The sequence below is a fragment of the Nomascus leucogenys genome, chromosome 3 (genome assembly GCF_006542625.1).
Source record: "Nomascus leucogenys isolate Asia chromosome 3, Asia_NLE_v1, whole genome shotgun sequence".
In the NCBI taxonomy this organism is placed as follows: Eukaryota; Metazoa; Chordata; class Mammalia; order Primates; family Hylobatidae; genus Nomascus; species Nomascus leucogenys.
In genome coordinates this window covers 115,617,136-115,632,965 of record NC_044383.1, presented here as the reverse complement: position 1 = coordinate 115,632,965, position 15,830 = coordinate 115,617,136, and the positions used below count along the sequence as shown (strand labels likewise).

The 15,830-nt window shown below is 35.5% G+C and overlaps 1 protein-coding gene across 1 annotated transcript in view; it reads right to left on the bottom strand.

Moving 5' to 3' along the window:
- LAMA2 (laminin subunit alpha 2) overlaps positions 1–15,830 on the bottom strand; it is a 630,974-nt gene that overhangs the window by 72,277 nt on the left and 542,867 nt on the right. Inside the window, exons 42-44 of the mRNA XM_030809663.1 lie at positions 5,663–5,779; positions 3,389–3,571; positions 1,325–1,330 (exon numbers count right to left, since the gene is read on the bottom strand). Of these exons, the coding sequence (XP_030665523.1) occupies positions 1,325–1,330; positions 3,389–3,571; positions 5,663–5,779 (306 nt within the window). The remainder of the gene's footprint in view (positions 1–1,324; positions 1,331–3,388; positions 3,572–5,662; positions 5,780–15,830) is intronic.

The window sequence follows — 15,830 nt, the reverse complement described above, 5'->3', positions numbered from 1 at the left end:
TTTCCCTTCCTTTAATTCGCCATTGTTATTCTCACATTCTACAAATTATTCTAAAACTGAGGCAAAATGATTTAGATTTAGATTAATGAGAAAGAGTAAAAGTAGTTAAAGACTACTTACACGTAGGCAAATTACAGACTCTTTTATTCACAAGTTCTCAGAAGTTTTTGCCAAATGTTTCAAAATGGAACTTGGAAGCTCCTCTTCTCCCCTCTTTTTCCTCTGTCCTCTGGAGCAGTTGAAGTTTTCCCAAGTAATCTCGTATGTGTTAAATTTCCTCCCTTGTCTAGTGATAACCTCTTTTAGAGCTTTGCCTATTTGTCCTTTATTTTTCTTGATGAAACTTGACAATCACTTAATTTTTAATCTATATTCCTAAGGAGTCAGCTTTTAGATTTATCAGGTCTATTATTTTCTGTCTTCAAATTCATTAATTTTTCAGTCTTTTCCATTCTTTAAGTTAACTCTGCTTTTTCTAAGTCACCAAAGTTGATTGTTTAAAATTGTTATTTCAATGATGGTTTAGTAATGTAGTTGCCCTCATTTTCCACTGAGGACACTCTTGGTCATATTTTTCAAATAGTGATATATTAAATTTTGTTATTTTTTTTGTAGCTATTTTTTCAGTTTTATCTTGACTTTCAATTTAAACTATGGGATGTTTAAGAGAGAACATTTTGATATCCCAGTAGTTGCTCATTTGTTAAGACCTAGTTTTATTATGTGTTTCTCCAAATATAATTCTACAGAAGTTGAGAATAATTACAAGGAGAGGAAAAAGTGAGCTTCTCAGGGTAAAAACAACAGCAATGTAGACCTAATCTATTTTAATACTCTTGCAGTTAAGTCATTTGTGTGTCAAGAGGTGAATTTGTGTTATCAGAAACAGCATAATCTAGTTAATTCTATAGAGAAGTTCAGTTTTCCACTTTTATGTGGCTATCATACAGATATTTCACTCATTTTTCCTTTTTGTAGAGATAGAGTCTTGCTATGTTTCCCAGGCTGATCTCAAACTCCTGGCCTCAAGTGATCCTCCCACCTTGACCTCCCAAAGTTCTGGGGTTAGAGTATGAGCCACTTTGCCTGACCAAACTTTTTATAACACTATTAAAACATTTGATATCACCTTTATACACATATGACCTTTTTATAAAGGAAGATTCCTTTTACATATCTACCATTAATACTGTGACAGTGGAAAGAATAGCTATGCAATGTTTAAAGCAAAACCAAAATATAGTACATGCAAAGCTGAGACGTTTTGCAATAAGCAATGAAGCATGAGCGTTACTAAAAGGTATATAAGTAAACATATACATACTGATTTCTGCAGGCAATTTCCCATGGAAACAAAACAAAAAAATTAGAAAATTCATGAGGAAGTATTTTCTATAAATATTATAAAGTAGTGACTATAAAAAATGGTATTTTTCATAACAGGTACTAATTATAAATGCACCCCATTTTAACTCAAACAAATGTTACCAAATAAAAGTACACAAAATGTATAATTTAGTGGCCACTATTTGTATTTTAAAAATTATTTCTATGTTTTAGTAAGATAGAAAACAGACCCAATTTAATTAATATTTATAGATAATTAACTATTTCTCATAATAGAGGATAGGATTAAAACATAGATATTATGAAAGGCCACTACCAGTTGAGAATCAATCTAAAATAGAATGGAATTCTTTTGGAGGGTGGAGTGCAGGAGGAGGGAGAGGGTCAGGAAAAATAACTAATGGGTACTAGGCTTAATACGTGCGTGATGAAATAAATAATTCATGAAACAAACTCCCATGACACAGGTTTACCTATGTAACAAACCTGCACTTACACGCCTGAACTTAAAATAAAGGTTAAAAATATATCTTAAATTATGAAGTAAGCAGCAGAGATAGTAATATTTGATTAAAATTTTGTTTTCATTCATTTTTAGTGGGAATATTGTGATTTGGCATAAATCATAAGAAGTTATTATGGAATCTTTGAGCTACAAGAGAAGCCATTTCTGGGCTTACATTAAAAAAATTTTTAAATGTTTTTATCTCCCCTTTTTCTCCCTGGCTCTGAAGTTTATGTTATATGTGTTTGTACTCTTCCTTGCTCATGAAGGAGTCATATTAATAATGTCTATTATATCATAGCATCCATAGGATTTGATTTGAGGCTAGGATGCTGAAATCAGGGTCCATTTCCCACTCAAACAGCATTTGAATTGTATGGCATATAATACCAATTACAGTGCTTTTGTTTTTATACTCCAAATATTTTGATACCCCCCCAAAAAATGTTGGCATATAAAGAGGGCTAGTCTCTTGAAAGTGAAAAGCACAAATTACCCAAGCATCTCCTTTGGTGAAACCATGTAACAAGGGTACCAAGATAACCCTTTTATTTTGAGACAGCATCTCAATCTGCCACCCAGGCTGCAGTGCAGTGGCATGATCACAGCTCACTGCAGCCTCACCCTTCTGGGTTCAAGGGATCCTCCAGCCTCAGACTCCCAAGTGGCTGGGAATACAGGTGCAATGTCACTACCATGCCTGGCTATTTTTTAAATTTTTTGTAAAGATGGGGTCTTGCTATGGTGCCCAGGCTGGCCTCGAATTCCTAGGCTCAAGTGATCCTCCCGCCTCAGGCTCCTAAAGTGCAAAGATTACAGGTGTTAGCCACTGTACCTGGCCCAATATAGCTTTGTATCATTTGACAGAAAAGGAAAAATGCATTTGAAAATCTTAATATTTTGACTGTATTTAACTAATAATATAGATTATGATATTTTCTCTCAGGTTTTCTCAGTAAATCCTTAAGTCAATATAATTTGATACAATATATAAAAGATGTGAATAGTCTTTAGCAACTAGATAAATGCTTTATTTTTATTTCCTGGAAATGTGAAATAACTGGAATCTAAGTAATAAAACATCAAGATTTTCAAATTTTAATGCATTTCAAGTTGATATCATTTTCATACCCTGTTCTAACAAGTCTGCTAATGAACGTGCCCCTTAACCTCTGTTTCATGACACTTAGCCAATTCTGAGGATATAATTACCCAAGTACAACTATATTTTTAATTACACACACGGATTGAAAAGTGTTTGGCATCTCTCTGCCGAATGTTAGGCACACCTTGAGAATTCCTAATCTCTTCTTGACTGGAAAAAATTAGATGAAAAAAGCACTGGGGCAGAGCTGGAAGACTTGGATTCTAGCTTTGGAACTGCATGACACTCAATTCCTGAGGCCGATCTATGAAACAAGGAAGGCAGACTACACCACTGTGAGGGTCTTTCCAACTTGAGCATTTACGAGTCTGGGATACTTTTACAGTGAGAGGAAATAAATGACATCATCACAATGAAAAAGGAGATCTTACTGTTCTTGGAAGGATCTTTCACCACAGCATTCGTTTTGGCGACGCTGTCTGCTAGTTTATTGTAATTCTTCTTCAGGCCATCGAGGTTCTGGTGGAGCTCTTTAATTTGTGCCAGTACATCTTTAGCTGTGTCGTTGGCTTGTCTGGCTTTGTCCTTAACAGCTTGCAGTTTAGCAGCTGTGTCTGTCAGCAGATGAGGGTATGAAAAACAAAACAAAGGGTCTGGAATTAGTGGCTTAATCCATGCTTGTCAAAGCCAGGCTGGGGCTGGCTGACCTCGGACACATTTACAAAGGGAAAAGGCTGAACTTCGTCTCATTCAGGTGTAGCAAATGAAGCAAATTTTTTAGCTAAATTAAATTTTCTCAGGGACTTTTGCTATGAATACCTGATTAGCTCTTAAAGTAGTGAAGTGACTATTCTAAATATTCACTGTATAAGGTCATATTGTGATTTGCTGCTGAACTTATTAACGAGATAAATTTATCCATGTGAGCTTCATGAAAACGAGGCTTAAGATTTAATCTGCATTTCCAAAGCCGGGCAGGGGTTGGGGTGGGGGTTGGAGGGAAATTAACGTATTTTCATTTTAGGATAGAGAAACATTTTCAGGTATGTTAGGCCACGCATTCGTGTATTTATATTTGTTTTCAGCATTGGAAATTTTCTATATACTTACTACTGAAGAAGTGACATGAAAATCTGAAAAGTTACTCAGGTTTTTCAATGTTAAAAAAGTAAAAACCACTTAGATTTTAATATTAACTGTGTTGTATAAATACGCGCATTTGTCTCCTGATCCTGATTTGTATATTGTACCTATAGATGACTACTAGTGCGTATAGGTTAGTGGTTAAGATCATAGGCTCTGAAATCAAACTGTGGGGTTTAAGTTTCCTATGTGCCACTTTTAACAATGGCCTTCAGTATCCTGTGTCTGTTTCTCACCTGTAAAGTGGGGATAATAACAGTATCTTAACTGATGTTAAGTGTTAGTGCTAACTTACGTTATACACGGAAGACAAGTTGTCCTTCTGTGTCAGTGGGTTCTGTATCTATGTGAATACCTGATTAGCTCTTAAAGTAGTGAAGTGACTATTCTAAATGTTACTTATGTTATCTATACTTATGTTATCTATATTATACTTATGTATAATATAGTTATGTTATGTATATTCAGTATACTTATGTTAAATGTATGTAATCCTCACACCAATTGATGTGAGCAAATGAAGCAAATTTTTTTGCTCCAATTGGCATGAAAATTACATACACTTAACATAAGTATATTAAGTACTCGATAAGTGTTTATAATCTTTGTTGCTATTATATCATGTTTTAACAATGTAAGAATAGTAAAAGTAGTATCTTTAAAATAACGTGGGCTTTCAGGAACTAATACCATGCAAAAATTTCCAGCAGTTCTAATAGGTAGAAAGATATTACAGACATCGTTTGACCACTAATGTTTTTGAAAGTTGAAATAGCTAAAGAAATTGAATTTTATCAAGAGAGAATGCAGTGGGCTCTCACCTATTACTGCAGGTACTTTAATAAACTGTGCCGTTGTGGTGGTACATCAGTATTTTAGAGAATAGTGTCTATGTGATTTATTCTATCTCACTAATACACGATTTCTTGGGCTGAAACACAGAAGACAATACAGTTGTCCCTCTGTGTCAGTGGGCTCTGTATCTGTAAATTAAACCAACCTTGGAGAGTTGGATATTTGGATATTTAGGGGAAAAAAATGGTTGTGTCTGTACTGAACATGGACAAAGTTTTTTCTTGTCATTATTTCCTAAACAATACACCGTAAGAATTTACATAGCATTTACATTATATTAGGTATTATAAATAATCTAGGGATTAAAAGTATATGGGAGGCTATGCATAGGTTATATGCAAATACTGTGCCATTTTATAAAAGGGACTTGAGTATTCAATAATTTTGATATCTGTTGGGGGGGTCCTGGAACCAATCCCCTGCCAATACTGAAGGATGAGTTTTATAATAATAAGATGTCTATATCTTCCTTTCTGTAACACATTCCTAAGGATACTGGCTAAAAGCAATAAAAGATAAAAAATACCATAATGCAAAGTATGGTTTAGTTTCTCATTCTCACAAAGAAGAATTCATAAGTAAGAAAACCAGTACCTAATTTCCAGATAATAGTACCAGAATAATCTTAGAAAAAAACGGTAAAAGTTAACAATAGTCTTCAAAACTTCAGGTCAACTGACACAGTTGGTAGTGTCCTGAATGCTTACCATTTGGAATAGCTGATAACTTTCCCAAAGTGTCATTCAAAGCTCTCAAGAGATCCCCATTTCTAGCATCAGCATTTTCTATCCTGGTTTTTAAGCCATTTAGATGGTCTTCATTTTCTGTGAATAAAAAACAAAAAAAAGGATTAAATAAGTTTTATCATCTCTGAGCTTATACTTGGATGTGCAATTTCAGGTTATTTTAATATAAAATTAAAGCAAGAAAATGTATTTAATTTATTGGCATCTATACATAAATATATTTCCAATCATAATAAAAATATGTTTTTATTATCATTGAATTATTGGATGCTTCTACATGTTGAACAATGACGTTTTCTTCCTGGTATCTGATCTTTATCTGACTTAATTTGATATCTTCCTATAGAGAAGAAACCTCCAAAGAATTAGTCTTTTATTCCATTTGTAATTATGCCCTCTTGTTATCACTACCATTGATTCCACTTATTTAAAAACTTTTATTACCAAAATGAATCATTGGATTAGATTTTCAAAATCTCAGATAGCAGAATCCTCCAACTTCAGTACAATAATATTTGTTAATATTTATTCGGACAAAAATGCAAATTAAAGAAATGGAAAAACAACATTTAGCACAAATCTGACAGTAGTCATTTTTCTCATAAAGAAAACAATATTTTTACAAATTGGGTCTAATAAACTTTATATAGATTTTTTTCTCTCACTACTTTAGCAATGTTATCATTAATATTCAAAAATGCTGTTTGCTAAAGATAATTTAATATTACATGTATAAGTTTTCTAGCTGCTTTCCACTAGCTTTTTAATATTCTCTAAACTTTAGATTAATTTACATTGTAATAGTAACTAAGCAGTTTAAATTCGAGTACAACAATACAAACAGTAAAATTTGAAATCATCAAGGGGAAAGAAAATAAAGATCCAATCTGTTGATATAAGTTTAGAAATCTTACTCAGGTATGCATTAAACTGCAAATATATCTTAAGACTGAAATGGAGTTCATCTGTCTTCTTTTTCTTACATCATTTATTAGTGAAAATCAAATTGAAAAAAAAATATGAAAAAATCCTATACTTCCCACAATATTACTTACCTCTCTTGACTGGATACAACAGATCATTTTTTAGATAAATTTTTAATAGCTTCTTATGCCATAAAAATTGTCTTGGGACATGCATACTAATTGTTTAAATTAGCTCCACAGAAATGCAACATGTAAATACAAGACAGAGTCCTCAAGTAAGGAGGGCCACTGAGAAAGGACCAAGAAAGAGAAGGTGTTCTAGTCCCTCCTGGATAGGATGGACCAGTATTTAGTAAGAGTAATGCCTGACAAGCATTGAGTGTGTATGTTACACGCATTTAGTGTTCTTCAGTTTCAGTGGGTTGTTTTACTTAATCCTTACAATAACATTGATGCATGATGTATATGATGATGTATATACTATTACTATCTCCAATTTACAAATGAGGAAATTGAGACTTAGAGAAGTTGAGTAAATTTCCTAAGCTTGCATGGTTAATAAGTGGCAGTGGTGGTATTCAAATCCACAGTCTCATTCCATAAACAATGCTAACTACTACACTCTACCAGGGATTGATAGTCAAAACTAGGGATTAGTAGAGCATTTTGGGTAGTAATGCTCCTCCCACCATCACCCTCAACCTTTTCTTCCTGTCCCCCTCCTTTCCTTTGTCTTGCTCTCATTTTCTCCTTTGTTGTCTTAAAGAAATTGGTCACAGTTACAGAAATCAGAGAAGCCTCACCTAAGCAACATATATAACCAAATTGTAATTATTCAGAGTGGAATAGCATTGTCTATGTGCAAAACTGGCAGGCAAATATGCAAAGTGTTCCATATTTTTAAGGATAATGAGGAAAGTATAAGAATAGGTAGTTCACAATAAAATAAACATACATAATCAATTATGAAATTCTTAAAAAGCACTCAAGATTATCATAAAGAACTGTAAAACTAAGCAGCAGTAAGATGTCATTTCTTATTTTTGAGATGGGGAAAATTAAATGTATGATAATGTCAAGTGTTCACAAGAGTGCTAGTGGAAGTGCAGATTCATTCCATTGTTTGAACAGCAAGTTAATACGTTTATTAGAATTTTAAATAGACATGTATTTGGTTTGGCAATTCTATTGACGGAAATTTACCCTACAATATACTTGTAAAAGATTTATCTTTGGGGATACTCATTAGCTCTTCATTTGTAATAAAAAAAGGAGGGGGGAATAAAAATACCCTAATAAGATTAAAGTACTGTTTATATCTACATAGCATGTTCATACAATGGTACATGTGCAATCTATAAAAGGAAGTAGATGAGCGGATGTGGACGTGAAATAAACCTTAAGACCTTTCCATGAAAATAAGCAAGATGCACCATATATATGCTAACACATATACAAGCATTTGGCATGGTAGGGGCTGGTGGGAGCTGGGTAGAGAAGAACATGCCAAAAACCTTTACGGTAATTAATAGTGAGTAGAAACTGAGAATGAATGAGGCAGTTAACAGTGCCGTGAGGGACAATGTACTAAAACTTCTCATTTTATACCTGGCTGTGCTGGCTAAATTGCTTTCTGTGTGCATATATTTCTGTTTTTCAATTTTTTAAAAAACTTAAACCACCTAACTGGGGAAGAATGTTATTTGCTATCTTCATGTTATTTGTCAACACCAAGACTGATTTTCATCACTTTCCTGATACCCAGAGAAGGCAGGTGGGAGAGAATATGCCCCATAGAATAGAGCTACAGCAGTCTTAATTTGATTGTGTGCACACCCCTCTCAGAGGTTGTGCATGTGGCTCATTAGAGGAGCTGTGCAGGCCACGGGCAGCTGGAGAACTATCCTCGTCTTTGTTGGCCTGCATCTGTGAAGAATAGTACAGGGAAAGGTGGATAGATGGAGGATTCTGAACTATCGGTGTCTGGATGTGAAGGAGAGTACTGGACATATTAATTAATGATCCACTCCATTTCATATAAAGAGTTTTATAGGCAGACATCTTAAACTTCTGTTATACTACAGATTATACTAATCTAAGCACATAACATTGTTTAAAGTGTCTGTTGTTAAATTCCAAGCCAAAGACCTGACATCACTGAAAAACAAAGCATAAAATATTGCAGCAAAGCATGGCTCTAAAACATCAATATGTCTACTTCAGTCACTGACATATTATTATTTTCAATTCTAATCCCACAAAATACACTTTCCAAGTAATTGAATTTTCTCCTCTGTCAATCACAATTCATCTTTCTTATAACACTTCTGTTATTTTTACTGTTTATACTAAAATAAAATCTTTGGATAGGCTACCAAAAGCATACTCTCTGAAATAAAGCCAGTCTGATTATGACTGTGATATCTATACAAATTCTTTGAGAATAAAGGGCTGCTCTTTTGATATTAGCTTGGAAGTCTTCAACACTTAAGAAAATGGAACTGTAGAAATTTCATTTCTTAGCTTCTTGATTGGATTTAGTTTTTAAAATAATGAAGCATTCAAATGTTCTGGCAAGCAAGATATTCATGTATGGTGAAAAAGATAATTAATTTGAAGGGCATCCCTGGATTTATACCAATTTCTGCATTCTGATAGCAAAACACTGGCTGAACAACTGGGCCAATTATTCAGAAGACTGACCTGAAGAATATTGTTACTGCTGCCTCTCAAGTTCCAAAGCACTAATTTTGATTCTCTGCATTTTTTTTTTGTACTAGCAAGTTACAATGTGTATATTCCAACCCTGTTCTGATTTTTTTTTTTAATGTTTCAGCTGCTTGACTCCGATCCTTCTTAATTTGCCCTTTCTTATGCTGATCACTTTTTTCTAAAGTAGTTTCTGGAATTTCTTGAACTACATCTAAACATTTTGTAGCTTTGGTGATAGAATTAGACGAGTAGAAGCTATTCAGAGAAGAATTGCCGATTTCAAAATGGAACTTACAAAATAATAGCGAGGAAAACCTAGAAAAATAAGCACTCCTGGGCTGATTTTAACTAAAAGACAGAGGAGGCACAGTGTATCCATAACTAAAAGTAAGAAAGAACTCTTGTGGTTCAGTTTGGATTGTAACAAGGGTGAAGAAACAGAATCATCGATAGTTAAAAGAAAATCCAACTGAATTTTTTTACTTGTGATTTCTGGAGAACAAGATTTAATTTATAATCCATAGTTATATTTTCTAGATTCCCTCTCCTTATTCCTTCAGCTCTGAAACCCAATAACAGAAGCCTAGTCATTCTCTCTATTTTCTCTCTAAAGATCACATCCACCAAAACTCAAAGGCTACACACACATACGTCTTTAAGTCTGTCTCTCCCTTTATCATCTCCTCCTCATAGGGTAGAAGAAAAATGTCCGAGAATTAGTTTGGCAAAAGCAGGACTCACAATGAGGGAATGGAAGAAGCAGAGTAGCAAGGGTCGACTGGGAACACACTGACAGTGTAATTTTCCTTTGTCACATGCCCATTGAAATGGCACAAGATAGATATATCCAGAATAAAAACCGCAGGGCAGAGTTGCAAGTCACTTGCATTAATAATGAGCAGTTACTCTTGTTTATCATGTTTCTGACATGATGCTAAATATAAATTAGGGCTTAGTTATATTAGAACTAACTATGTACGATCTCAAAATAAAGCTGCTACACAGTATTTCTCTGAAATCTAGTCCGGTACAATGAAATCATTATAGGACACAGAGTTGGAAGATGTGGGTTCAAATGTCATTTCTGTCCCTTTTTACATATGGCAAATAAAGACAACATCTTCCTTCATGTGACTGATATGAGAAATAAACTGGGAGATGTATGAGAAAGTGCTGGATTTGCCATAGGCAGTAAGTAAAAGGTAAAACACTGACATTGGTTTGAAAATTGTCCTGGTGTGTTTTACCAGTTTTTATTACAATAATGTTATTTATGACTTTATTTCTTTTGTATTTAAATTACTTGGTCCAGAACCTAAGTTTATTTCCTTTTTATATTTCCTAAGCATATGTATACCTGTGTATATATTCCTCACTTTTCAACTAAATATCAGGATTATTACAAATTTTAATGGAAATGTTTAATTTGACTATTCAAATTCCATCCAGTTGAGTTTCTCAAATGGAATTTTTATTTTTTATTAATATGAATAGGGCACAAATAAATGCCCGGAAAGAATGCCCCATTCACAAGGGTGAAATTCATGGAAATGTGATTACTTTTGAAAGGACCTGGGATTACAGGCATAAGCGACTGTGTTCAGATTTTGGCTTCTTGAGATTTCTAAAGACCCTGTCCCCTAAGTCAACCTAAATACCCAGTGCAGGATCTTGAGACCTGGGTAGGAAAGAAGAGCACCCGAGTGAGGAAGAATAGAAGGTAAAATCTACAACTGTATTTCTCTCCTAGTTCTCCAGCAAATTGATTTGATAAGGTTGCTACACCCAATCTTTGTACTTTTTAGAAAAATTCCTCCAATTTTCTGCATTATGCAGGCAATCATTGAGTTTGGTGACAACGATTCGGAATGGTATCGTTTTCTGAACCTTTATATTTCTAGCTTTCTTTCATGATTATTACTCCTATGCTTCCCTTTCCCCGGTAGCTGTCACAAGTTTGGGATGTGCTCTATATCTGATTACTTATTTTGCACAGACAGACATACATACTAGAGTGACCACATATGGGAACCTCAGAGATGACTGTTTCACAGGGAGTCAGGTTATGGAGAAACCCTCTTCTGATCTGAAAGTAAGAAATTAGATCTTTTTTTTAATTATTATTATACTTTAAGTTTTAGGGTACATGTGCACAATGTGCAGGTTTGTTACATACGTATCCATGAGCCATGTTGTTTTGCTGCACCCATTAACTCATCATTTAGCATTAGGTATATCTCCTAATGCTGTCTCTCCCCCCTCCCCCCACCCCACAACAGTCCCTGGAGTGTGATGTTCCCCTTCCTGTGTCCATGTGTTCTCATTGTTCAATTCCCACCTATGAGTGAGAACATGCGGTGTTTGGTTTTTTGTCCTTGTGATAGTTTACTGAGAATGATGGTTTCCAGTTTCATCCATGTCCCTACAAAGGACATGAACTCATCATTTTTTATGGCTGCATAGTATTCCATGGTGTATATGTGCCACATTTTCATGACCCCCTAGTGGGAGGAAGAGCATATGCAAGCATGGTGCTTATTGTGAACAAGATCTAATTTCTTAGACTGGATTAAGAAATTAGATCTTGTTCACAATAAGCACCATGCTTGCATATGCTCTTCCTCCCACGAGGGGGTCATAGTAGGAGCTTCAGGAAAGGAGGGAAGGTGTACTTGTCTGGTAGCAGGTTCTGCAAAGATTTAGGATACTGGGATAAAAGGGAGTCCCCTCTGCAGTGAGTGGAATGAAAAACTAAAACCACCAGACATCAACACCTGCATTTGGCTCCTCTAGGACATGCTGACTGTGGGCTTGCAGGCTTGTTTTCTTTTGCCCTGCAAGAAAATTGAGTTTGAATACCTTTAAATAAGACAAATACTCTTTGGTTTAACACAGGCCCCACCATCCCTTTATGTTATCTGTAAGTCTCTTGAAGGCATTTCTGTTTATCTCTGGTCTAAATTAACTTACTTGCAAAAAACGCCACAGAATCTCAGACTCTGATTCTGAACACACAACAAAGCCCAGATGAGTTTTTAGCTCTAAGCCCCATTTTTATTGCACAGGCCTTTGTCTCTTGCTGAGATGATACACAGGAGTGTTCTGAATGTTTGCTTCTTGTCCTCTACTCACATGGTGGGGTTGGATATGACAAGCTACGTCTCACTCTTAGGGATAATCTTTCCGATAGAACCTGCCCCTCTGTATTTGCCACTATTTTGCCACTTTTCATTTTTTCTCTAATCGAAGTCCACCCTGGTTTTATTTTTTTATTTCCACCATTCACACTCTAAAGGAGGAATCACAACTTTGTATGAGAGATCAGCAATTTCACCTGGAAAAGACTGCTTTGTTCTCCAGACCACAGTAGGCCAGGAGACCCAGGCTTAATTTCATCCTTTTAGTCTAAAATTGTTGTCAATAGAGCAGATTTTGCTTGTCTTTTACATGCCTCCTATGGAAAGGCTGATTCAGGCAAAGGGTAATATGCAAATTCAAAAGGAGTATATCTTTAATAATAAAAGGATCCCTTAGTCACAATTGCACTCCTATATCATACTTTGGTTTAGCAGCACTGCAGTATTCCAGTTTATCCTCTTATTTTTAAAATATAAAATAATAACACAGAATCTCAACAGGTTAGCATTTGCAAGTGTATTACATCCATGGTCTCAGAATCTTCATGACCCACTTGTCTGAACAGAATGACTGAGTGTTTGGAGGACCATTGTGTAGAAGGAAGGCTTCAATTGGTTTGATAAAACTTAATGATTGGAATAATGTTTCATACTGTTCTCTGTGTGGGACAGCACCATATGTCAAGCAATGCACTGATTCATTATTCTTGGGCTTGGGAATAGATTTTTTTTTTAGTCAAGTTTATGAAGAGTCTAATGTTATACATGGATTTTCAACTGTGCAGGGGATCCATGCTCTCCAACCCCCACATTGTTCAAAGGTTAACTGTAATTATATACCACAGGCTACAGTGCTATGAGACAAACCGCCTCTTTTAAAATGAGCTGTCACAGATCTCCAGGGAATAGGTCTTTTTATTTCCTGTGTTATCTATTTTATAGGTATGTTACCTTTTTTTTTTTTTTTTTTTAAACAGAGTCTCGCTCTGTTGCCCAGGCTGAAGTGCAGTGGCACAATCTCAGCTCACTGTAACCTCCATCTCCTGGGTTCCAGCAATTCTCCTACCTCAGCCTCCCGAGTAGCTGGGATTACAGGCACCCACCACCATGCCCAGCTAATTTTATCATTTTTAGTATAGACAGGGTTTCACCACGTTGGCCATGCTGGTCTCAAACTCCTTACCTCAGGTGATCTGCCTGCCTCGGCCTCCCAAAGTGTTAGGATTACAGGTGCGAGCCACCGCACCTGGCCAACGTGTTACCTATTATTTTTCCAAGTAATTAAATAATTTCATTTATATTGGGCAAAGACAAAAATTGGGGATAAATTAAGAAGGAAATAAAACTGAAAAGTTAGTCAATATAAGGTAAGATGTATAATTTTAAAATCTTAATATTCTCAAACTTTTAATAAACCAAGGTCTACTTCTTCCTTGCCTTGTACACATTCCATGAGAACCTGAAGTTGGCATTTTACTGAAAAAAGTTCTTTTTAATTTTTATTATTAATTAATTAATTATTATTTGAGACAGGCTCTCACTCTGAGACCCAGGCTGGAGTGCAATGGAGCGATCTTGGCTCACTGCAACCTCTGCCTCCTGGGCTCAAGTTATTCTCCCACTTCAGCTTCCCAAGTAGCTGAGTAGCTGGAACTACAAGTGCACACCACCACGCCCAGCTAAGTTTTGATTCTTTTTAATTTTTTTTTTATATAGACGGGGTTTCACCATGTGGCCCAGGCTGTTCTTGAACTCCTGGGCTCAAATAATCTGCCTGCCTCGGCCTCCCAAAATGCTGGAATTACAGGGCATGAGCCACTGCACCTGGCCTAAAAAAATTTCTTGTCCATCTGCAAAGTAGTATTCATTCACCTGGTGGTACTAATTCATCTTTTCACTCTTTCAGTCATCAATTTGTACCAAGCCTCATACCCATCAACAAAATACTTTTTATCTCCACAAACATTCGATCAGTGCAATGTAGACAAGCTTCAAATCTCAAACTCACACAAGGGCAAATTTACTTTTAAACAGATGTATATTCAAAAATTAAAAAGCAAAACAAATTGCTCCTGGCAAGTTCAGACTCCCTCAAGGCAAGGACAGCATAAAAATGGCAGGGAGCAGCACTAAGTCATTCATGACTGAAGCTCACGAACTAACTGAACTGTACTGAATTGAACCAAGCAACAAATTAGAAATATGGAGGGTATACTGGCCTCACCATTTTTATTCCTTCTAACTCCAGGCACCATAGAGAGAGAAATGACTAAATCTCTATTTTAATAGCTGCTGTCAAGACTTTTGCTCTGTAGGGCCTATTTCAGCAGTTCCTGGTGGTAATATATGGCATTTCCCTGATTAACAGCCATTTTATAACCTCTGTAATTGGCCACAAATCAGAGAGATGTCATAATGTAGCAAGAAAACATTCCCATCTCCGTCATAGCCTTGGCTTGGTTTTCTAGAGGAATTATTACTTGAGTAGTTTGTGGGTTTTCATTACTTTAAATAATGTACTACCTGAACTACAAAAAAAAAAAAGAAATTCAAACTAACGAACATTTCTGTCTCCTAACCCTTCCTACAATGCTTGTCTTTAGATTTCTTTTTCTCTTGGAAAAAAAATGCCTAAAAATAAAATTCTTTCTTCATTTTTATAATACCAGTGTATGTGGGGAAATAGAGGCAAGGGCAGTGTTGGAAGCAGAATGAGGTGATTAAAGCACTCAGCTCAGGTGCAAAATTGAAAGGTGCATTAAAAAATTCTGCAGTCAAGATAAAAATATTTTCATGCAATATGTAAAAAATCAAAATTAGTGCAATACACAAGATACATGATGAACAAATTTGATCTCCATTATAAATGGCACTTTAATAGTAAATCCTTTGGACTGTGTACTACAGGTGAAATAAAATACATAATTCTGCACAGCAAAGAGCTCTTATTGCAATCTGAAGAGTCACTATAGAAAGCTAAAACCTGTGTTCCTATTGGACAAGTGGACTCAATCTTCATTTTTATAATACCAGTGTTTGTGGGGAAACAGAGGCAAGGGCACGGCCCTGGTACTATTAAAATCTTAAAGACAGGATTGGTTCCTGCACTTGCATGAATCACCTCACTCCCTTCCTCCCTATTCCCAGCCCTGGGAAAGGGTATGAGATAGGAAGGAGTGACCGCAAAGTCACAGGATTGAATTTTGTCCAATTTTCCAATAGTCCATTTGTCCAATAGGAACACAGGTTTTGGCTTTTTATAGTCATTCTTCAGATTGTAATAAGAGGTACCTGCTGAGCAGAATTATGTGTGTAGGGAGTTTTATTTCACCTGTAATACACAGCCTGAAGAAT